Genomic DNA, 26,118 nt, shown 5'->3' on the forward strand with positions numbered 1-26,118 from the left:
TAATCATTTCCCTAAGCAGAAAGTTTCTCACCACTGCCAAAGGTCAAATCTAGTAATATATGCCTATTCTAAGATCATGCCAGAGTTTTCAAATTCAGTCATTTAAAAGGATATGCAGCGGGAATAAAGGGAGGGTAGAGTGGGGGTATACATTAAAAAATGAATAAACAAACAATGACAAAAACATTCTTCCATCCATGACCCCCAGTCATGTAATTCTCTTTTATTTTGAAGGCAACTGGTGTTATTAGTTTCTTATACCTTTGAGGTAATTTAGAAAACATGCAGATTTTTGAAATCCAAATGATTTTCCTTTAAGCAACTCTGCTAAATGTGAAATCTCTTTCCTTTTTTCATGCATTCAGTGTATATATATGAGCACCTACTACTTGCCCAGACATTTGGTTAGGCTCTAGGGGCACAAATGGCTAATACAGTTGTGTCCCCAAGGAACTTAAGGTCCAGTGAATTAGACCAACATGCATACAGAACTTAAATAGTGCACACTTAGTGCTTTTTGACAATTTGGCAATGTGATCAAGGCATCCATTGATCCTATCGGGGCTCACTCTCCTAGACAGCACTTCTTCAAATGGCCTTAAATGTCTTTACAGAATTATCAGAGCTCTCTTCCAATATTGCAGTCAGATGAAATATTCACACACACACAAACACAAACACACCTGATTATTGCCAAATAGATTTGAAGCTCTTCCTACAAAGAACTGTTGGCTCAATCCTTTAGACTGAATGGACAAAGTTTTTGCCACACAGATTTAAGCTCAGCAGAGTGTTCATTATTTTTCAAAAGAATATCAGAATCAGATTGGAAAAAAATCAAGTCATTACAGCTGAATTTACAGTCAGATAAATATCAAATACCATGACCGAATCAGACCACATCACTTGAAGATATCATCATCATCATCATCGAAGCCATTAATGCAATAATTAAAATGTTCCAGCCCATGCTAACCACTTTTAGTTCATTTTAATCCTCTCAACCACCCTATAAGGCAGGTTCTCCTATTTCATTTTACACATGTGGATATTGAAGCCTCGAGAATTTGAAAATCCATAATCAGGTTAGCTTTATCATATTATTTCCAGCCATGCATATCAACTTTTCCACATTCTACCTGGGGAATACTAGCAGTGTAGAATAGTAAGTAAATAATAAGATTATGCTTTCTAATTAGTATTTGGCAGCCTGAATTTATCTCATAGTCTCTTCCCTCTCTAATATTATGTAATTTGGAGGGAGAAGGTGTGCATTTTTCCCAGTTTCAGTGAAGGTGATGGCAAAAGAACATTGAGCAGTGTTCAGAGAGAAGCTAATTAGATCAGATGGAAGCATCTGAAAGGCCTGCCAGCATTCTGAGTCAAAACTTCTTAGTGTAGCTTATTAGAAATTAGATCTCATAGAATGCAACCATTTTCAATACAGGTTGGGCAGTGGAGGTGACAAGAAAATTTAGACAAATTAAGAACCTAATTTGGGTTAGCTGATATTTTGACTACCCATGCCTTTATCCTCTGCCACTGTATGGAGAGAAAAAAGACAGTTGTGTCACACACACACACACACACACACACAATGATGGGGCAGTTCACAGGATGAGGGCACATTGTAGCCCAGGGTACATGTGAGAGCTGTGGTTCAAATCTGGCTGCTCTTGGCTACAAGCCTCTCACCATGTCTCCTGTATGCTACATTTCCTCCAGATGTTTCATCTGTATGCTGCCTGACAACTGGTGTTTTCTAAATATGTTTATAATGTCCAGATGTTTTGTGTCAAGTAGACAAAGCTGGTGAGTAATTGCCTAAATGTTAGCATTTTCATCTGGCTGGTTCAGTGGTAGCCCCCAAATATTTTGGAAGTGCTAAAAAAATACAAAAAATAAAAACGATTGATATGGTAGTCAATAAACACCCCAAAATTACCAGATTCATCCTTGACTAACTTTACAAAGGTGATTTTTTTTCCTGTTGTTTTGAAGACATCCACACTGTTCTCAGCGGTTGCCCCACCTCTGGTCTAAGATCTTGGGCTTGTTACTTGTTTCTGTGCTTATTGACAGATGTGTCAAAACCAATAGCCAATTATTTGGGAAGGGTGTAGTTTCCTTTATAACCTAGCAGCTCACCTGGAAATACTTAACAACACTGGTTCCTTCCCTGGGCTTGCAAAATTGCTAAGGTGCTAGGGTCCAGAAAGGCAAGAATTCTCTTCTGCCAAAATTTGGTAGGTAAACAGACCTCTGTGCACCTGGGGCCCACCTTGTTTATTGCTTAGTTTTCTGAGAGGGAGAGGGTTGCATGTGCTCAAGTGCAGTAGCTGATAGCCTCAGCCATCATGTGGGCCAACAAGACCCCCAAGAAACAAGCAATGTTCTCCTCTCTCTGAAATCTCCTCTTGCTAGCACTATAGCCCAATAAGTGTTCTTCCTCCTGACCTACCCAATATCACCAGGCCTCCTCCTTAGGCATGGATTTAGTAGGCAGTAGAGAAGAGCCCTGAGCTCTTTTGGAAGCCAATTCATGGACCTTCCAGATAAGCCATTTGTGGTATATATATTTTTCAGCATAAGCCTGCCTTGAGAACCACCTAAGGGACAAACCTAAAAGAATCCTAGGTGCAACTGGATCTGTGTAGCTTTCCCTGTCCCCCGAGACTGGTCAATACTCCCACACATTTTTTTTGTTATCAAAACGCCATGTCCTTTTCCTGCAAAACTATTATCACCATTCGCAATTACACATTCTTCTGTGATTATTTGACTAAGGTCTTTCTCTCCTCCACCAGAATAAGTACTGGGACCTTGTCTGTTTTTATTAACTATTGTATCCCCAAGACCTGACACTAGTAGGTTCTCAAACAAGATTTGTCCAGTGAATGAACCCACCTTATTTATTTGACTGTCAAAACCCACTGAATAATGCCAATACACTTTTCTATACTGTTGCATTGTTGGCTCTTACATGTGGTAAAATTTTCCTGTTTCCAGACTAAGGAAAGAGTGTGACATAATGAAAAGAATGAACTTTGAGTCAGTGAAATATATATTTATAAAATTCATTGAGGGCTTACTATGTGTCAGGTACTGAAATAAGCATTATAGTATATTTATTCATCTGTTGTTGACAAATTCCCTGTGAAAATATATATGAATATTGTTTATAGATAAGGAAGCTGAGCATTTATAGGTTCTCACAGCTGGTTAGTAAGAGCTGAGATCTGAAGCCAACGCTGCCTGATTCTGAAGACTGTAGACTTAACCTCTAAGTGATACTTTCTTCTCTAAAAATCTGTATATGGTTAATACCTACCTCATAACTTCTTGATGAATATTAAATGGAATGATGTATGTAAAGGGCTTAGCACAATGCCTGGTACAGAGTACTGAGTCAATAGTAGCTATTTATAGTAATGCTACTACTATTACTATAAATTTATTTTGAACAATTATTAATTCAGTAATATTATTAGCTTATTTTTAAAGGTTCATGCTGTGGTTTTGAGGAGTTGTTTTTAATCTGATTCACAATACCACTGCATAAAGCTAGTGTAGGTTTTGCATCTGTTCTGAGGTAGTCAAATGGCCAGAAATGCCTCCCTTTTTTACCAAGTTATGAAATCAATTGTCTATGACTGAACTTAAGGGAGAGATGCAGAAGATCTTTAAAAAATCTTCAGAGATTAATGGAATTTGTCCAAGCACACTCAATGTCAGGGGTATTGGGGACTGGCCTGCTGGATTCGAAATCTCCAAACAGACTTTATTTACCCCTGGACACTAGATTCAGTTTCCTTACCTCTAAGATAAGAATAATAGTAATACCTATTACTATTATATGTACAATAGGCAATATCTTAGAGGTGTTGTAAAGCACAGTACCCAGTAGCACAGTGCCTAGAACCTGATAAATGCTTGATGGTGCTGGACCCTCTGCATCTTCTACTCCTCTCCTTCCTCCTTCTCCCTCTTTTCCTCCCCTTGGACACTGATTCTCTCCCCACCTCTGCTTTCTCCTCCTCCTCCCTGCTTCTTTTCTGCCTCCTCTTTCCTCATCACCCCTACTCGTTTCCCTCTTCTTCTCTTCCCTTCCTTTTTCTCCTATCACCAGGTCCACAAATTATTTAATATTGTACCTTAAGTTAAGTCACTTTTTTAACTTAAATAAAACATGTATTTGAAGAAACCCTGTACCACTATTGGATGTAGAAATCCAGCATTATTTGACATAAGAAGAAGATAAACACAGAAATGAATCAATGGAAAATAAACGTTCTGTTAAATCCCAGCTAGGTACCATTGCTTGGCTGAAGGCTCTGAGCTTGGGGCAGGTTTTCTTTGACAGAAAAGAGAGACTAGCTCTTGTTAAATAGGTGTTGGAGACAGATTAGGACCCAACTGAGACATTCTCCTTTACGACTCAGTTTGAAAGAGACTTGCAAAAGAAAAAGCCTTTCTCCCTGAGTAGCTTAATATTATTTAATGCTATGTCTGTGCTGCCACAGTAGTGGGCAACCCAAACTTCAGAAACCCATTATGCTTAGAAAACCTGGACATAATGGAAAAAACAATCTCAAAACATGGAGCCAGATACCCTGAATTCAAATCTCAGTTATGTGTGACAACTTGGATATATCATTAACTTCTCCGAACCTAGTTTCCTCGTCTGTAAAATGGATATGGTTATCTCCACCCTCACATAACTGTTGACAATCAAATGAAAATCAGACCAATCTGGGATAGTGTGCTGAAAATTGTGGGCACTTTCCCAATGTCCAATGTCATTATTATTATTAATTCAAACAAAATAATGAAAGAAACCCATGAGTGGACAGAAAGCTGTTCCATCCAGCCACTGCGTAGCTATTGTCTCTTCCAAGACAAGTCCAACATTCTGCCTTCAACTAAGCTACCATCTTGCTGTTTGGTTTCTCTGTTCCCTGATTCACAACTTCATTCCAGAATTCCTAGAAGCCGAATTAGCAAAGTAAATCCACTTACACTGAGAGTGAGGGTGACTTAGGGGACTGTCCAGTTTCTGATGTAGGCTCTAGATGTAGGTGTCAGCAACAGAAAAAAAAAACAGCAAAGCTGGTAAATATGCAAAACATGCAATAAAGTCATCGGAGCTGAATTATTAGGAAGATTTGCAGTAGACAGAAATGAAAGAATTACCAACATCTAGTGTAGCCATAGGGTGCCACTATCAGAAAGAGATGGAGACTGGTTTACCTGGTTCTGAAATAACAGTTTTCTGTCGCCAAGGATGACTCCCTCTGATATGCCCCAGCCAGATTCCACGTCCCTATTATATTAAATAGCATTCTAGTAAAAATGAGTTTGGGAAACAGCAACTTAAGAGAAGTGGGGGCAACAAAACGTACTACACAAACCATTGGAAATAAAATACCCAGTCAGCATTAAGCCAGGCTGCTGCCTCGGCAGACAGAGCTATTTCTTGGATCACTGAACAGATCCTTGAAACATATCGGAGTGGAGGCGGGGCAAGATGGCAGACTGGTGAGCTGTATGTTTTAGTTACTCCTCCAGGAAAGTAGGTAAAAAGCCAGGAACTGCGTGGACTGGACACCACAGAGCAATCTGTCTTTGGGCATACTTCATACAACACTCATGAAAACGTGGAACTGCTGAGATCAGCGAAATCTGTAAGTTTTTGCGGCCAGGGGACCCGCGCCCCTCCCTGCCAGGCTCAGTCCCGGGGGAGGACGGGCTGTCAGCTCCAGGAAGGAGAAGGGAGAATTGCAGTGGCTGCTCTTATCGGAAACTCATTCTACTGATTCAAACTCCAACCATAGATAGACTGAGACCAGACACCAGAGACTCTGAGAGCAGCCAGCCCAGCAGAGAGGAGACAGGCATAGAAAAAAAACAACACGAAAAACTCCAAAATAAAAGCAGAGGATTTTGGAGTTCTGGTGAACACAGAAAGGGGAAGGGCGGAGATCAGGCCTTGAGGCGCATACGCAAATCCCGAAGCAAGGCTGATCTCTCTGCCCTGTGCACCTTTCCTTAATGGCCCTGGTTGCTTTGTCTATTAGCATTTCAATAACCCATTAGATCTCTGAGGAGGGCCGTTTTTTTTTTTTTGTTTTTTTTTTTTTAAATCCTTTTTGCTTTTTCTAAAACAATTACTCTAAGAAGCTCAATACAGAAAGCTTCAAAGAATTGAAATTTGGGCACGTCAAGTCAAGAGCAGAACTAAGAGAGCTCTGAGACAAAAGGCAATAATCCAGTGGCTGAGAAAATTCACTAAACAACACAACTTCCCAAGAAAAGGGGGGTGTCCGCTCACAGCCACCATCCTGGTGGACAGGAAACACTCCTGCCCATCGCCAGCCCCATAGCCCAGAGCTGCCCCAGACAACCCAGTGTGACAGAAGTGCTTCAAATAACAGGCACACACCACAAAACTGGGCGTGGACATTAGCCTTCCCTGCAACCTCAGCTGAATGTCCCAGAGCTGGGAAGGGGGAGCAGTGTGAATTAACAGAGCCCCATTCAGCCATCATTTGAGCAGACTGGGAGCCTCCCAACACAGCCCAGCAGCCCAGAACTGCCCTGGGGGGACGGCACTCACCTGTGACATAGCACAGTCATCCCTCAACAGAGGACCCGGGGTGCACAGCCTGGAAGAGGGGCCCACTTGCAAGTCTCAGGAGCCATACGCCAATACCAAAGACTTGTGGGTCAGTGGCAAAGACAAACTGTGGCAGGACTGAACTGAAGGATTAGACTATTGCAGTAGCTTTAAAACTCTAGGATCATCAGGGAGATTTGATTGTTAGGGCCACCCCCCCTCCCCGACTGCCCAGAAACACGCCCCACATACAGGGCAGGCAACACCAACTACACACGCAAGCTTGGTACACCAATTGGGCCCCACAAGACTCACTCCCCCACTCACCTAAAAGGCTAAGCAGGGGAGATCTGGCTTGTGGAGAACAGGTGGCTCGTGGACGCCACCTGCTGGTTAGTTAGAGAAAGTGTACTCCACGAAGCTGTAGAGCTGATAAATTAGAGATAAGGACTTCAACTGGTCTACAAACCCTAAAAGAACCCTATCAAGTTCAGCAAATGCCACGAGGCCAAAAACAACAGAAAATTATAAAGCATATGAAAAAACCAGACGATATGGATAACCCAAGCCCAAGCACCCAAATCAAAAGACCAGAAGAGACACACCTAGAGCAGCTACTCAAAGAACTAAAGATGAACAATGAGACCATAGTACGGGATATGAAGGAAATCAAGAAGACCCTAGAAGAGCATAAAGAAGACATTGCAAGACTAAATAAAAAAATGGATGATCTTATGGAAATTAAAGAAACTGTTGACCAAATTAAAAAGATTCTGGACACTCATAGTACAAGACTAGAGGAAGTTGAACAACGAATCAGTGACCTGGAAGATGACAGAATGGAAAATGAAAGCATAAAAGAAAGAATGGGGAAAAAAATTGAAAAACTCGAAATGGACCTCAGGGATATGATAGATAATATGAAACGTCCGAATATAAGACTCATTGGTGTCCCAGAAGGGGAAGAAAAGGGTAAAGGTCTAGGAAGAGTATTCAAAGAAATTGTTGGGGAAAACTTCCCAAATCTTCTAAACAACATAAATACACAAATCATAAATGCTCAGCGAACTCCAAATAGAATAAATCCAAAAAAACCCACTCCGAGACATATACTGATCACACTGTCAAACATAGAAGAGAAGGAGCAAGTTCTGAAAGCAGCAAGAGAAAAGCAATTCACCACATACAAAGGAAACAGCATAAGACTAAGTAGTGACTACTCAGCAGCCACCATGGAGGCGAGAAGGCAGTGGCACGATATATTTAAAATTCTGAGTGAGAGGAATTTCCAGCCAAGAATACTTTATCCAGCAAAGCTCTCCTTCAAATTTGAGGGAGAGCTTAAATTTTTCACAGACAAAGAAATGCTGAGAGAATTTGCTAACAAGAGACCTGCCCTACTGGAGATACTAAAGGGAGCCCTACAGACAGAGAAACAAAGACAGGACAGAGAGACTTGGAGAAAGGTTCAGTACTAAAGAGATTCGGTATGGGTACAATAAAGGATATTAATAGAGAGAGGGAAAAATATGGCAAACATAATCCAAAGGATAAGATGGCCGATTCAAGAAATGCCTTCACGGTTTTAACGTTGAATGTAAATGGATTAAACTCCCCAATTAAAAGATATAGATTCGCAGAATGGATCAAAAAAAATGAACCATCAATATGTTGCATACAAGACACTCATCTTAGACACAGGGACACAAAGAAACTGAAAGTGAAAGGATGGAAAAAAATATTTCATGCAAGCTACAGCCAAAAGAAAGCAGGTGTAGCAATATTAATCTCAGATAAAATAGACTTCAAATGCAGGGATGTTTTGAGAGACAAAGAAGGCCACTACATACTAATAAAAGGGGCAATTCAGCAAGAAGAAATAACAATCGTAAATGTCTATGCACCCAATCAAGGTGCCACAAAATACATGAGAGAAACATTGGCAAAACTAAAGGAAGCAATTGATGTTTCCACAATAATTGTGGGAGACTTCAACACATCACTCTCTCCTATAGATAGATCAACCAGACAGAAGACCAATAAGAAAATTGAAAACCTAAACAATCTGATAAATGAATTAGATTTAACAGACATCTACAGGACATTACATCCCAAATCACCAGGATACACATACTTTTCTAGTGCTCACGGAACTTTCTCCAGAATAGATCATATGCTGGGACATAAAACAAGCCTCAATAAATTTAAAAAGATTGAAATTATTCAAAGCACATTCTCTGACCACAATGGAATACAATTAGAAGTCAATAACCATCAGAGACTTAGAAAATTCACAAATACCTGGAGGTTAAACAACACACTCCTAAACAATCAGTGGGTTAAAGAAGAAATAGCAAGAGAAATTGCTAAATATATAGAGACGAATGAAAATGAGAACACAACATACCAAAACCTATGGGATGCAGCAAAAGCAGTGCTAAGGGGGAAATTTATAGCACTAAACGCATATATTAAAAAGGAAGAAAGAGCCAAAATCAAAGAACTAATGGATCAACTGAAGAAGCTAGAAAATGAACAGCAAACCAATCCTAAACCAAGTACAAGAAAAGAAATAACAAGGATTAAAGCAGAAATAAATGACATAGAGAACAAAAAAACAATAGAAAGGATAAATATCACCAAAAGTTGGTTCTTTGAGAAGATCAACAAGATTGACAAGCCCCTAGCTAGACTGACAAAATCAAAAAGAGAGAAGACCCATATAAACAAAATAATGAATGAAAAAGGTGACATAACTGCAGATCCTGAAGAAATTAAAAAAATTATAAGAGGATATTATGAACAACTGTATGGCAACAAACTGGATAATGTAGAAGAAATGGACAATTTCCTGGAAACATATGAACAACCTAGACTGACCAGAGAAGAAATAGAAGACCTCAACCAACCCATCACAAGCAAAGAGATCCAATCAGTCATCAAAAATCTTCCCACAAATAAATGCCCAGGGCCAGATGGCTTCACAGGGGAATTCTACCAAACTTTCCAGAAAGAACTGACACCAATCTTACTCAAACTCTTTCAAAACATTGAAAAAAATGGAACACTACCTAACTCATTTTATGAAGCTAACATCAATCTAATACCAAAACCAGGCAAAGATGCTACAAAAAAGGAAAACTACCGGCCAATCTCCCTAATGAATATAGATGCAAAAATCCTCAACAAAATACTTGCAAATCGAATCCAAAGACACATTAAAAAAATCATACACCATGACCAAGTGGGGTTCATTCCAGGCATGCAAGGATGGTTCAACATAAGAAAAACAATCAATGTATTACAACACATTAAAAACTCGAAGGGGAAAAATCAATTGATCATCTCAATAGATGCTGAAAAAGCATTTGACAAAATCCAACATCCCTTTTTGATAAAAACACTTCAAAAGGTAGGAATTGAAGGAAACTTCCTCAACATGATAAAGAGCATATATGAAAAACCCACAGCCAGCATAGTACTCAATGGTGAGAGACTGAAAGCCTTCCCTCTAAGATCAGGAACAAGACAAGGATGCCCGCTGTCACCACTGTTATTCAACATTGTGCTGGAAGTGCTAGCCAGGGCAATCCGGCAAGACAAAGAAATAAAAGGCATCCAAATTGGAAAAGAAGAAGTAAAACTGTCATTGTTTGCAGATGATATGATCTTATATCTAGAAAACCCTGAGAAATCAATGATACACCTACTAGAGCTAATAAACAAATTTAGCAAAGTAGCGGGATACAAGATTAATGCACATAAGTCAGTAATGTTTCTATATGCTAGAAATGAACAAACTGAAGAGACACTCAAGAAAAAGATACCATTTTCAATAGCAACTAAAAAAATCAAGTACCTAGGAATCAACTTAACCAAAGATGTAAAAGACCTATACAAAGAAAACTACATAACTCTACTAAAAGAAATAGAAGGGGACCTTAAAAGATGGAAAAATATTCCATGTTCATGGATAGGAAGGCTAAATGTCATTAAGATGTCAATTCTACCCAAACTCATCTACAGATTCAATGCAATCCCAATCAAAATTCCAACAACCTACTTTGCAGACTTGGAAAGGGAAGATGCCTCGAATTGCTAAAGACACTCTAAAAAAGAAAAACGAAGTGGGAGGACTTACACTCCCTGACTTTGAAGCTTATTATAAAGCCACAGTTGCCAAAACAGCATGGTACTGGCACAAAGATAGACATATAGATCAATGGAATCGAATTGAGAATTCAGAGATAGACCCTCAGATCTATGGCCGACTGATCTTTGATAAGGCCCCTAAAGTCACCGAACTGAGCCATAATGGTCTTTTCAACAAATGGGGCTGGGAGAGTTGGATATCCATATCCAAAAGAATGAAAGAGGACCCCTACCTCACCCCCTACACAAAAATTAACTCAAAATGGACCAAAGATCTCAATATAAAAGAAAGTACCATAAAACTCCTAGAAGATAATGTAGGAAAACATCTTCAAGACCTTGTATTAGGAGGCCACTTCCTAGACTTTACACCCAAAGCACAAGCAACAAAAGAGAAAATAGATAAATGGGAACTCCTCAAGCTTAGAAGTTTCTGCACCTCAAAGGAATTTCTCAAAAAGGTAAAGAGGCAGCCAACTCAATGGGAAAAAATTTTTGGAAACCATGTATCTGACAAAAGACTGATATCTTGCATATACAAAGAAATCCTACAACTCAATGACAATAGTACAGACAGCCCAATTATAAAATGGGCAAAAGATATGAAAAGACAGTTCTCTGAAGAGGAAATACAAATGGCCAAGAAACACATGAAAAAATGTTCAGCTTCACTAGCTATTAGAGAGATGCAAATTAAGACCACAATGAGATACCATCTAACACCGGTTAGAATGGCTGCCATTAAACAAACAGGAAACTACAAATGCTGGAGGGGATGTGGAGAAATTGGAACTCTTATTCATTGTTGGTGGGACTGTATAATGGTTCAGCCACTCTGGAAGTCAGTCTGGCAGTTCCTTAGAAAACTAGATATAGAGCTACCATTCGATCCAGCGATTGCACTTCTCGGTATATACCCGGAAGATCGGAAAGCAGTGACACGAACAGATATCTGCACGCCAATGTTCATAGCAGCATTATTCATAATTGCCAAGAGATGGAAACAACCCAAATGTCCTTCAACAGATGAGTGGATAAATAAAATGTGGTATATACACACGATGGAATACTACGCGGCAGTAAGAAGGAACGATCTGGTGAAACATATGACAACATGGATGAACCTTGAAGACATAATGCTGAGCGAAATAAGCCAGGCACAAAAAGAGAAATATTATATGCTACCACTAATGTGAACTTTGAAAAATGTAAAACAAATGGTTTATAATGTAGAATGTAGGGGAACTAGCAGTAGAGAGCAATTAAGGAAGGGGGAACAATAATCCAAGAAGAACAGATAAGCTATTTAACGTTCTGGGGATGCCCAGAAATGACTGTGGTCTGTTAATTTCTGATGGATGTAGTAGGAACAAGTTCACTGAAATGTTGCTATATTATGTAACTTTCTTGGGGTAAAGTAGGAACATGTTGGAAGTTAAGCAGTTATCTTAGGTTAGTTGTCTTTTTCTTACTCCCTTGCTATGGTCTCTTTGAAATGTTTTTTTTATTGTATGTTTGTTTTCTTTTTAACTTTTTTTTTCATACAGTTGATTTGAAAAAAGAAGGGAAAGTTAAAAAAAAAAAAAAGAAAAAAGAAAAAAGACAAACAAGGAAAAAAAAAAAAAAAAAGATGTAGTGCCCCCTTGAGGAGCCTGTGGAGAATGCAGGGGTATTCGCCTACCCCACCTCCATGGTTGCTAACATGACCACAGACATAGGGGACTGGTGGTTTGATGGGTTGAGCCCTCTACCATAAGTTTTACCCTTGGGAAGACGGTTGCTGCAAAGGAGAGGCTAGGCCTCCCTGTATTTGTGCCTAAGAGTCTCCTCCTGAATGCCTCTTTGTTGCTCAGATGTGGCCCTCTCTCTCTGGCTAAGCCAACTTGAAAGGTGAAATCACTGCCCTCCCCCCTACGTGGGATCAGACACCCAGGGAAGTGAATCTCCCTGGCAACGTGGAATATGACTCCCGGGGAGGAATGTAGACCCGGCATCGTGGGATGGAGAACATCTTCTTGACCAAAAGGGGGATGTGAAAGGAAATGAAATAAGCTTCAGTGGCAGAGAGATTCCAAAACGAGCCGAGAGATCACTCTGGTGGGCACTCTTACGCACACTTTAGACAACCTTTTTTAGGTTCTAAAGAATTGGGGTAGCTGGTGGTGGATACCTGAAACTATTAAACTACAACCCAGAACCCATGAATCTCGAAGACAGTTGTATAAAAATGTAGCTTATGAGGGGTGACAGTGGGATTGGGAATGCCATAAGGACCAAACTCCACTTTGTCTAGTTTATGGATGGATGTGTAGAAAAGTAGGGGAAGCAAACAAACAGACAAAGGTACCTAGTGTTCTTTTTTACTTCAATTGCTCTTTTTCACTCTAATTATTATTCTTGTTATTTTTGTGTGTGTGCTAATGAAGGTGTCAGGGATTGATTTAGGTGATGAATGTACAACTATGTAATGGTACTGTAAACAATCGAAAGCACAATTTGTTTTGTATGACTGCGTGGTATGTGAATATATCTCAATAAAATGATGATAAAAAAAAAAAAAGAAAAATAGGGACAAAGACTAAATGAAAAATAGGGAGGGATAGGAGGAATGGAATGCTTTGGGTATTCTTTTTTACTTTTATTTTTATTCTTATTTTTATTCTTTTTGGAGTGGGGAATGTGTTCAAAACTTGATTGGGGAGATGAGTGCACAACTATAATGATGGTACTGTGAACAGTTGATTGTACACCATGGATGACTGTATGGTATGTGACTGTATTTAAATAAAACTGAATTTAAAAAAAAAAAAAAAAAAAAAAAAAAAAAAGAAACATATCGGAGAAACACAACCAGATTGCATGTCAAAGTTCTTCAAGTACAGAGTGAGATCAGTAGTTCAGAGCACATTTGGTGAAACATTTAATGAACCATGGGCAAATCTCATAACGCTTTCAGCCACAGTTTCTTCATCTGTATTGTAGGGGTTAGTAATTCCTCCACTGAATACTTCTCAGGGTTTTCTGGGAACCACATGGATCACAAACATTAAAGCACTTTGGAAACATTAATGCACCTTTCACATGGCATGCTCTTCACTCTATGGGAATAAATCACACAGCAAAGCTGGCAGAATATGTCTTCAAAGGTGTAATATATGCACCCTGATAACCTAGCAGAAAATGTTACAAATTTATATTTTGGATTTATTCTATGCACACTGTGTCTCTGTTAGATATACAAGAGGTATGTCTATTAGATATACAGATAAACAACTGGATTTTTCCCTGCCCCATCAGAAGGAAGACATTTCCCAAGTATGGGGCATTTACCTCCCCTGATAGAGAAGATGGTTTTAGGTAGACTGTTAACGTGGCCTTAAATAACATAAATTAGAGAGTTTTTCCACATTCAGTTTATTTCAAACTTCTGATTAGGTTATGCTAGTATTTCTTTAATAGCTCTATAACACTTGTTAATCTCCCTATTTAATAAAGATTCTGGGCTTCAAAGCCTTGCACAAGCATCTCCAACTGGAATTGAAGATATTTTGTTTTCACTGTATAACATTTATATTTGTACTTTTCTCCTATCTGTGGCAAGTTGTTTTGGTGTAGGATTTATAGTATACATATAATTACCTTCTCAAATAATCTAATTTATGTAAAAAGGATACTTGATTATCAGCAGGTGTGTGGATAAAATAAAAATTGTTTAGGTAGTATGAAATGACTACAATTTGAAGAACATTCGTTAACATAATTAAAATACACAAAAAAGCATCTCCCTCCTGCCCCTAATTTTTGGAAATCTAACTATATCCTTCAGTAGTCAAGCAAAGTTTTGAAACTGTCTATGCTTCAGTTTCCTCCAGAGTAAAATGGGACTAACATTAACACCTATTTTGTTAAGTTAGTGATACCTGTTGGTGCTTATCAGGGTGCCTACCTACAGGAAGTGGTCCGTAAACGTTGGCAGCAGGAGCTGTTGCTGCTGCCCCTAAGACAGCCACTAGTCCGGGATAGCTTCTGATCTATTCGCTGCCCTTCCCCACCACCCTCTGTGCCCAGGAGGCAACCTGCACGGATCACATCAGCAGGCTCCCTGCCCTCCAGCTTCCAGTGGGGTTTGACCATTGGAAGCTTCAGCAGGAGATTGGAGGATGGGAAGAAAATCAGGTCAGGGTGTTTGCTCCCGTGCTCCTCTCTGAAAGGTTGCCTCAAACAGATTTATGCCTGAGGCCAAAAAATAAAAAAGTTCAGGCTAATATATTCTTTGGCTAGAGTTTTTGACATAGTTTCCTCATCTTCAGACTGCTTAATTATAGAAAACCTGGCTTGAGGCTATTTTCTGAAACCCTTTGATGCAAAACTCTCAATTCTAATGACATTTATTTGATCTAATTATAAATCCTGACGCTGTAAGGACAAATAGGGCTATGTGAAGAAGTTCTGTCTGGGAGAGCCATCAGTATCATCCATCAATGCCTTTATCACATTGCACATGGTTTTTATTTGGTCTAATTATAAAATAATATATGTTTAAAAATACACAAGCTTATATAAAACAAACTAAAATTCATCTAATCCGATTGTTAACACTTGGTAAATTCTTGTCCAATGTTATATATATAAATATATATTTTTGACAAAATTGGAATCATTTTGTAGAGTCATTCATTCATTCTTTCTTTCTCTTACCTAACAAACGTTGATGACACCTCCTCTGCCAGAACCCAGCAATGAGCAAGGTAGACAAAGTCCTTTCCCTCATCGAGCTGACATTTTATTGGGAGAAATAGGCAAACAAACATATTTTTAAATTATGAAAAGTGCTAGGCAAAGCAGAATAAGGGGATAGAGATAAGGGGTACATTTTAGAAGGACGCCTCTTGGGGAAGCGGCCATTAACAGGGACCTGAACAAGGAAATGAAGCAAGTAATGTCACTTTGGAGGTTGGGGGTGCATTCGGGACGGAGGGAACAGCAAAAGTGCAAAGGCCCTGAGGCAAGAATGTGTTTGACCTGTACCAAAGGTTTCTATCCAGCTATTTCTAGCAGAGACATTTCCTGTTGGAATCATTCAGTCAGTGTATTTATTGAGCATCTGTTATGTGTCAGGCACCATTCTTTGTGCTGGGCAGACAGCAATGATTATGGACAAAACTTGGCCCATGAGGCACTTACATTCTAGTTGGGGGAGACAGAGACAATAAAAAAGCAAGTAAATATATAATATACCAATTTGTAAAAGTGAAACTGAGAAAAATAAAAGAGGATAAGGAGAAGAGAGAATTTAGGTAATGAGATGGGGGGGTTCTATTTATATATGGTAGACAAGAAAGCATACAAATAAGGTGACATGTGAGCAGAGACATGAAGGAAGAAAGGAAGTGAGCCATGTGGATATGTAGGATGAGGGTATTCCAGGTAAAGGTTCTGAGCTGTGCATAAATTTGATGGGCTTGAGCAATAGCCAGGAGGCCAGGTGGCTGGGGTGGAGGGGAGGGGAGAATGGCCAGAAATCGAGGTCGGAGAGGTAGTAAGAGCAGTCAGATCCTGACCCCTCATGGACCTCTGTACCGAGGTTCGTCTGTGTTGTCATATGTCTCAGAACCATTTCACACGCATTAATGACTGCTATTAAAAAAGGGAAAATTGCAAGTGTTGGAGAGGATGCAGAGAAATAGGGGCACTCATTCATTGATGATGGCAATATAAAATGTTGCAGCCACTGTGAAAGACAGTTTGGTGGTTCCTCAGAAAGTTAAGTATAGAATTGCCATACAACCTGGCAATCCCACTACTAGGTATATACCCATAGGAACTAACAGCTGGGATTCAAACAGATGTTTGCACACCAATGTTCATAGAGGTGTTGCTCACAATTGCCAAAAGATGGAAGCAACCCATGTGTCCATCAAACGATGAATGGATAGACAAAATGTGGTATATATACAGCATTATTTTTAATAGCTGCACCATAGTTCCCTCCTGCCAGACATATAACTGGTTTTGAATTTTTCTAATTACTCTTAAATGCTACCATTTACAACCTTGTTCAAAATCTCCATCGTTCCACTTCCATACTTGTAAGTCATTAGGACAGACATACGAGTGTGTAAGTTCCAATGTGTTACCTCACATCTCTCTGGGCTTTAGTTTCCTCATCTTTAAAATGGACATTAAAAAATACTGTCTAACAAGATTATGGTAGGGATAATTTTGTATTATAAATATAAATAGGCACTCAAAACATTGTAGCTATTATTATCTCCCACTTAACAGTCAGAGACATAAAATAGAGAACACGTCGGCTTGTTAAATGAACGAATGAATGAATAATAAATGAATGAATCTTGCCTTTCAGAAGTCTTCAACAATCTACAAATCTCTCCAAACTTGAAATCGTTATAGAATGATTGTTGAGAGCATGGGCTCAGCAGTTGGGCTGCCTGGGTTGCATCCTGACTCCATCACTGATTACGTTTATCATTGTCTGTCTTAGTTTTGCCATCTGCAAATAAGATGATGATAGTGACTTCCTTAAGGGGCTGTTGTACAAACAATGAAATGATGGTTATAAAGCACTTAGCATCATGCCTGGGACATACTGTTATTTTTTATTTTATGGAAATGTGTCTATATAATACCATAAAACTTTTCTTTCTTTGTTTTTCAACACATTTGCCCTCATTCCAGTGTTATGGGATCTTGGAATTTTCTAAAAGGCAAACCAAATATTTCTATAAACTAACATAATTTGCTTCTAGAATTTACATTTTCTTTTTATCTTCCCATTTGGCTTTATAGGACTTCATCATCACAGTGGTCTTTTCGTTCTTGTGGTTGGTGGGCTCATCAGCTTGGGCAAAAGGGCTCTCTGATGTTAAAGTCGCAACAGATCCCAAGGAAGTATTATTACTGATGTCAGCTTGCAAGCAGCCGTCCAACAAGTGCATGGCTGTCCACAGCCCCGTTATGTCCAGCTTAAACACTTCTGTGGTAAGTATGTTTTCATCTATGCTTTACCTCCCAAATCTTTGTTTGCTTGTCAGTTGAATAAGAAAAAACATCTCAGAGGTCGTCTTAGAAATTTCTGCCTTCAATACTAGTCCAATCGAAAAGGTAATATTTCACTCCATGTGCCAGATGACCCTTTGGCCTTCAAGTTTTCTATTGTCAGAAGCCATAGACTTTAATGCTGCCAATTACAGAGTTCTGAATACGAACCCAGCAGGTATTAGCAGCAACTGCTTGGATAACAGTCAAGGCAAAATTCTAAGCCAGAAGCAGATATAAAATCTGAACTTTAAGGCTGAAGCCTGCCAGAAGTTAAAAGGAATATTTGATGGCATAGAGGTTTTCTGGGAAGAAAACTTTGTTCACATCACACATCGTTAGAATACATCCAATTGATTGTCCGGAGCAAAAGATGCAGACCTAGTAGGGTGCAGAAGGAAATACATAGTATAGAATATGCTTGTAATAGTTATGGTAATTTTTTAAATCTATTCCATGTTTCTGAGTTAGTTGCTGGATAACTTTGGAAAAGCTGAACTGATTTGTTGAACAAAGTCAAATATTATCATCAAGTGTATGGCTCTTACAAGAAGACAGAAAATCTGACTGTTAACAGGGATGCTAAATTGGATTCTTATTTTACAAATGTAAGAATGTGTGTTATTCCAAAGAAAGAAGCTATGTCTGAGAAAGACATAAGCTATAATAGCAGCAGTTATCAAAGAATAGAAACCTCAATAGTGTTTGCTGAAGGAAAAAGATTCTCTAGCAGCCAGTAAAAAAAAAAATTATCTTTGCTTCAAGGTTAACTTATATTTCTACAGCTTTCTAAAATTCAATCTGGGGAGACATTTAAGAAGAGGGAAAGGGTTGCTAAACTGCTCCTGATGATTTGACTATGAATCTTGCCTTGGTGAGATAGTAAGTATGTTTTAGGGTCTCGCAGTCATTTTCATTTATTGCTGGCCACACCTGCAGATGAAGACTTTGAGGGGTAAATTAATAAATATTCCATTGCTTCTATAGTTTTTTTATAGGCAGTATTTAATGGACATTATTGTAATCCTTATCTCAAAATCTAAGAGAGCAAACACAAAATTGATTGATGTGTCCATTAGTTTAAAATTCAGTCTTCTACTGAATTATGACATCCTGCCTCGTTCTTTTAATAATTCCAGTTCTGATGTCTTTAAGAAGTTTTAGGCTACTAGGCCATAAGAATTATGGATGAGAAACAATGCAATTATCTCTTAAAAACAAAAAGAGGTATGGATTGAAGCCAAATAATGTGGTGGTGTGAAGGAACAGGTCTAATGCTGTTATAGTTATGGATCTCTACCAGTTTAGACTCCTACAGTTTTCAGTGACAGGAAATTCAACCCAAACTGGCTAAAACAAAACAATCCTCATTTCCCTAAAATTTGTTATTTGTAACCCACTTCTCGTACCAGTTTCTCTATGTGTTAGACTATCTGAGTTGCAAGAAATAGAAACTGACTCTAACTTCAGCATGAAAAAAAAATCTTTGGGAGGATGTCAAGTAACGATAAAATTGATGATACATGAAGAAACAGCTCTTAAAAAGGGAAATATCAGGGTTCTAGATGACAGATACCAAAGAATTGTCTCTTCAAGTTGCTGTTTAGTGGGAAGTTTTATCCAACCTTGTATCACTCATTCAAGTTACCTAAGAGAGCTCTAGCCGCTTGACTACAACTTGGATCTGCAAAGGAAATCAAATTTCTGTTACCAAAAGCAGGGAAAAATTATATTAACCAAAATTCAACAAAAATTTATTCTATTACCAACTTGTTTGGCTTCAAATCATATTGAGTTAGCTTATCTAAATAATAATAATAATAATAATAATAATAATAATAATAATAATAATTGGGAGAGGACTAGGAAGAAAACCAAAGGGTGGAGCCCAGGACCAGAAACTGGAAGACTGCCAGGAGACTGAGTAGCTCACATCTTCTGTCCCTCGTTTCTTTCTCTTTCTGCATGTCTGTTACATTATTCTCTCTTTCAGTTAGAATTTCCTCTTTTTCCTGTACACACAGTATAAGACAGCCCAACCTGCAGTTTCTGCATTTATATATATTTTTAAGGAAACAACTTGGACTGAACTAAAATCCCTCAGGCTCAATTCCAAATTTTTGGTAGAGAGAATCTAATTAGTCCGTCTTGTACTAGGTGTCTGCCTCTGTCTTATCACTTATGGCTTGGTTGGCGGGGGTGGGGTGAGGTTGTGGGGTATGAATCGCGTGGTAGAAATATGACTCATAGAACACAATCTACTGAGCAAGTGTAGGTTTCAGAGGAGCTAGACACATACCACAGTAAGTGGCCTTTACAAGTAAATGTTTCAAGCAATAATAATGATATTTTCCACTTGGGTAACAAATTTACTTTCTTCAGAGCACTTTGGCATCTTGTGTAATTTCACAATAACACTAAAAGGTAGGCAAGCTATCCAGATATTACAAACTCATGAACTTGCGTAAGACTTTGCAAGTCGTTAGAGCAATGCCAGAACTAAAGCCAGGCTCTCCTGTGCTGTTGCCTCTCCAAGTAGTTAAGGGCACAGTTTTGGGGTCAGTCTGCAAGGGATGGAGACCTGGCTCCACTACTCAATAACTGAGTGCCCTTAGACAAATTAATGAACCTCCCTAAAACTTCATCATCAGTAAAATGGAAACAATTTTAGAACAGACTTCAAAAGACTGTTGAAAGGATTCAGTGAGATAATCCATGAAGACTATTTAGCAGGGTGTCTGACATATGGCAAATGCTCAATAAGTGTCCATTTGCAGCTACTACTTAAATGCATTCATTTTCTTAAATGCAACATAGCATATGAACCCAAAGTGGGGGACTTTCTTATTCTTTCAGTTTCTTTCCATCTTCACCCCTAAGCAAACTTTTTACATCTTTTTTAATAATCTCCCCATTCTTTCTCATGCTATGTACTGTGTCTTTTGATCTCTCTTTCTGCTGCCCCCACTGAGCTTGAATCAAAATCCTTATCCCAATTTCAGTTGTGGCAAAATGGCAAGAAAGGATTCACTTGCCCATGTGCCCCTAAAATGTGTCAGCCAAATGATTGATGGTACATCTAACTGCCATCGAAATCATTCTCTTTAAATAAGCCTATGGGGAAGCCTTGTTTATGTTCTTAATTTCAAATTGCGTTTCCCTGAGTTCTGCGTTCTTCTTGAGCATTCCTTTTTCAAAACTAAGTCACAGAAGGGAAAAGGGAGAGATCAAAGGACGGGAGACAGATAAATTTAGAAACCTGGGAAGAGCCACCCCTTCATATCTGGAAAGATTGCTTGATAATTTTTCCACTCATACATTAACATGTACTTAAAAATGTACAGTTCAACCAAGATCTCCCCTTTGATGGAAAGTGTACTAGCTATTGTACACATGGTTAAAAGATCCTGTATATAAATAAGTTTTGTCAGTGATTGCCCAATTCATTTTGATTAAGCAACTATTACACTGTAAGTGCCTTATTTATCTTTTCTATCTCCCTTAGTAAGTAGTTTAAAGCATTACTCAGTGGCACAACATAGGTTCTCAAATATGGTTAAATGAAGGAAAGAAAAGAGAATAGAAAAGAAAGAAGGAGTGGAGGGAGGGAAGAAAGGTCTAAGTAAACCAGTCTTCCATTAGATCAATTGGAGGCCTAGACAATCCGTTTTAGCTTTTGACATCTCTCAAGAAAATGGCCTCACTGTCAAAGCCCTCTTCAATTTATGCTGCAGAAGAAGAGTCAACTGAATACAGTTCATGAAGATATTTTAGAAAATGATTCAGAACATAGCAATTATTCATTGACAACTTAGTACGCATCTGGCATTGTCTAATTGCTTTACACACATCATCTTTAATCCTCACAGCAATCCCTCAAGGAAGGAATTATAATCCTCATTCCACATAAGAAAAATAAATAAGGTCCAGAGGCAGAGGCTAAATGCAAGAAAGTGCAGAGGCCGGGCAATTTGGATACCAAAGCCCATGGGGATTTCTCCAAACTGGCATTAAGCCAGAGTGCTCTGATCCACCTTCTGCTAAAATATTGGAATGCTTTGGTAAATAGCCCCTACTCCAAGTCCCCTAGAGTGCCCCAGTTCCTACACCTGCCAGCCCTCACTCAGGGCACCCTGGACCACCCCATCATCCAGCAATCAAAGGATTGATTTTAGCACCACAAGGGACTTCCAGCACCCACCTTTAGAGCTATGGCCACTGCTTAAGTCCATTTTGATTGGTCCATGTTATGTTGGAGTGGTTATTACATATACTTTAATGTCATCACAGTTTTATGCCATGCTATTGTATTTTTCTCCATGAGGGGATGGTTAAATAGACTGCCCTGTGGTTAATTCTCAAGGCTACAACCAGCCTTGGGAAAGGCTGCAGAAATAAGCCCAGGTGACAGGGACTCCTCTTAAAGGCCTTTTGCAGCAGCAAACAGTTCTGCTTCCATCAAGCACTTAGGCCCTGGGGAAGTAGCACCCACTCCAGACTCACCAACACCTTTTCGGAGAATAAGAGGAATTTCCATGGTTAAGTCTCATATCAAGGTCTTGAGAAAATATTTCATACCTTTCTGAAGGCTGTGCTTCATTCATAGTCTGCTTTCAGCACCTAACACTTCTGAATTTGAGAGGTACAGAAAGTAAAACCTATTCAGAAAGTCGAGTTCTGTGTACTGGATCATGCATGGACATGTTCCTTTAACATATTCTTTACCTTATCTGCATACCACCTATATAAATGGATACTTTATACTCTTTTTTTAAATTGACTCACCTTATGTATAGCACTACAATAAATGGAAAAGCAGTATTTCTTGCCATAAAGAAAAGATAACCTTAAAATTAATGCACTATTATTAAAATAAAAATATTCAACCCTATAGCACCTGACAGTATCTATTAGGAGTACCTCATTTGGGAAGATAATGATGATTTAGGTAAGGGCTAAGGCTGTAGAATCAGACGGAACAGAGTTTGAATCCCAGAGCCACATCTTACTAAAACAGTCAAGTGGCCTTGGACAATACTTACCTCACTGAACCTCAGTTTCCACATCCTTAATATGGGCATATTAATGGCACCTTCCTCTTAGACTGATTATTAGTACTAAGTAAATCAATACACAGAAACATTTATGCAGTGCCTGAAATGTAGCAAGTGTTCAATAAAGGTCAGATGTTCTAAACGAAGTGGTGGCTCCAGATAATCTAAATGAAGTATCAGCTCCAGAAGAAAAATTGGAAAAGATCTCAATGTCGAAGTGGAAAGTGACCTTTTATGAAATTGTGAAGGATTTTTCTGAAATTGAGATTTTTCTTGGGTGTCTGTCCATTCTGTCAACTCATTTCCTTTGATTCTCCTTCAGGTCTTTGGATTCTTGAACTTTATTCTCTGGGCTGGAAACATATGGTTTGTTTTCAAGGAGACTGGCTGGCATTCCTCGGGGCAGAGATATCTGTCAGACTCAATGGAGAAGCATTCCAGCAGCTATAACCAAGGTGGTTACAACCAAGACAGCTATGGGTCAAGCAGTGGGTATAGCCAGCAGGCAAGTTTGGGGCCCTCCTCTGATGAGTTTGGGCAACAGCCCAGTGGCCCAGCTTCCTTTACCAATCAGATTTAACAGCATAGTGTTTGCATTCTTCTGGCGATAGGCTCACCACCTTCCATTTCAGTGGCAGAATTTTATAAGAGTTTAAATCAATTATTAATGCAGAGTGCCGAAGGTAAATCAGAGATCTGTAGTCCTCATTAAGGCAGAAAGGCCTGGGTGGTGATGAATGGTACTTAGAGATGAGATAACAGGAGGAGCTCTATTATTCATCACAGACAGCTAATTGGAGAGTACCTTGTTATATACACAGATACTTTCATGGTCGTTTTGTATGTGTGTTGAGATAGTAGAAGTATTTTGTCGCTTAAAGTCTCTAGAATGTAATGTGCATAAAGCAGGTTAAATAGCACTGGGTTTTCCTATGCATTTTAATGCAAAAGATGTTTTAACTATTTCCCTAAGACAATTTGGTGTATCACAATGTGCATGTATTATCTTCGAATCATAGGCCCTCTAGGGCTGTGAATCTTTAAGTATTTGTTTCAGAAAATTACTCTGCTTTGTTTTGTTTTTTACTTGATGAATCAGTGTTCATATGATTTAGTGCATGCATGAGCATTTTCTCACAAAAAGAACATTTGAACTGTACTTATGAAAATTTTCCAGTTTGCACAATGAATTTGTTAAATGGATGTTTAAAGAAATGTATTCACTACTTTGTATACTTTGCAAATTTGTCTCTCTGGTTTTACCCAAGTTGTGATTGCATTGTAACTAGGTTGGGTTTTTTTCCTATTAATAGACAGTGTTATATAGGGTAACTACCCAATATTTATTCTATTTACTTAAGTAAATATTTATATTATTGTAACTTTCAATGGTGTTTTGTGGCTTTCATCCTGTAGACCATAAATAGTAAGACCCAATAACTGTATTGTCTTTATGGTGTGTTGTTTCCTCAGAATAACAGAGTTGCAGATATCAGATACCATATACAAGAAGCTGTCATGCTGAAGTATTAACTTGTAAAGGATATTCTGTAGAACCTACATTCCTAGCTAAATTTCTAAATCTTATTTATTTATAAAGTTAATATGCTCCTCAAAAGCTTAACTCACTAATTACAAATTCTGATGTGTGTTGTTAACCATTACAAAGTGGTTTCCATGCGCCTCTCTCACAGGAGTCTCATGAAATATTCCCCAGAATGTATTCATTATCAAGAAAATGCCAATCTTCATCTCTTTGTTTTAACTCAATTGAAACACCAGGGCCCAAAATTGAGGGCAAGTTGAACCTCTGCATTTCCAGATAAAAGTCATTATTATTGAAGTATAAACTCATTGTGTCATCTGTGATGTTGGAAGCATTTTAGCATCAAACAGCCTTGTGTCTTAGATGATATCTGTAACTAGTTTCTGGATTTCTTTGGATAAATTTGTATTGTGATATCTATTTGACCTTAATAAAGTTATTGTATACAGTGCTGGCTGGATAATGGAGAATTACCACAATAGGACAGGATTGGCTTTAACAGTGAAAGAAGAAATGTTAAATGCACAGTGTTTCCAATCTGTCTCACCTTCTCTTTGTTTCATGAGTCTAGTTCATTCATTCGTTCCACCATTCAAGGACCTACTATGCACCCATCACTGAACAAGGCACTGAGGATTTGATAGTGAGCTAAGGCAGAAACAGGCCCTGCCTGGGGAGGCGTACACTCTACGGGGGAGGGAGATGTTAAAATAATCATGCCACAGTTGTCATGTGTGCAACAAAGAGAGGCATATGATTCCACAAGAACATTTATCAGAGGAATTTGAGCTCCAGGAAAGAGCTTAAGATATGAAGACTGCATGGCTTCACTAGGAAAAGGATGGGAGGGAAAAGGCATAAAACAGCCTTTAAAAATAAGCTCTCTTAATTGTAGGAGGCCTGATGGAAATGGAGTGTGGGCAGGCTGCAATGAGCAAAGGAGCCCTGGTGGGAGATGGGGTTGCTGTGCTGATGGATGCATGGATAAAATCCTGCCTTGGAGGCAGTGATGAGGAATTCTGACTTTATCCTAAAGAAGCTAAGGGAAAGCATTGGAAGATTTTAAGTAGAGGGACATGATGAGATGAGCATTTTGAGATCTCAGAGAGTAGTTTGGAGGAGGGCAAAAGTGAAGGACATCCCAGGGATAAGGAAATAAGCCTTGGCCCCTAGCTGTCTATTAGGCAGTGGGCTGGGGGTGGGGAGACAGGGAACTAGCCTGAGGCTTACTTCCACCCTCCCCCACACACACAAATTCTCAGATCAGTGGCTGATTTTGACTGTTTCCCCTAGCATTGTTCAAGAGGAGAGAGTGGCCTCTATTTCATAAGCTGTCATGAATTCTCCAGAGGAGAAAAGTCCCCCCAATGAGCAGTTATTTTTACCAGCTTTAGTGATTACAAAGTACCTTCCTGGCTCTGATAAATGGAAAACACTACCTGTCCTGGTGGAGAGAGAGCCATGCTTCCACACTCCACTGTGGATGAACAATAAAGAGCAGCTAGAATCCGATGGAGATTTCACTACACTGGTGTTCCTTCTGCTTTCAAGAAAAGAGCTATAGATCTGGCCTTTTAAAAAGGGGAGTAATCAGTTTAGCAGGAGAGACTCAGCCTGGGTGTCCAATAGACCTAAACTGGAATCACAGCTTCACCACTCACTAGCTGTGTTTCAAGATGTGTGTTAACCTT

General features: G+C 39.0%; 1 protein-coding gene across 1 annotated transcript in view; it reads left to right on the top strand.

The window, feature by feature from the left end:
• The window catches only part of SYNPR (synaptoporin), a 317,015-nt gene extending 292,137 nt beyond the window's left edge, over positions 1-24,878 (top strand). Inside the window, exons 5-6 of the mRNA XM_037799593.1 lie at positions 17,579-17,770; positions 23,204-24,878. Of these exons, the coding sequence (XP_037655521.1) occupies positions 17,579-17,770; positions 23,204-23,461 (450 nt within the window). The 3' untranslated portion in view covers positions 23,462-24,878. The remainder of the gene's footprint in view (positions 1-17,578; positions 17,771-23,203) is intronic.
• The last annotated feature ends 1,240 nt before the right edge of the window (positions 24,879-26,118 follow it).

Source organism: Choloepus didactylus, chromosome 1 (genome assembly GCF_015220235.1).
Source record: "Choloepus didactylus isolate mChoDid1 chromosome 1, mChoDid1.pri, whole genome shotgun sequence".
Lineage (NCBI taxonomy): Eukaryota > Metazoa > Chordata > Mammalia > Pilosa > Megalonychidae > Choloepus > Choloepus didactylus.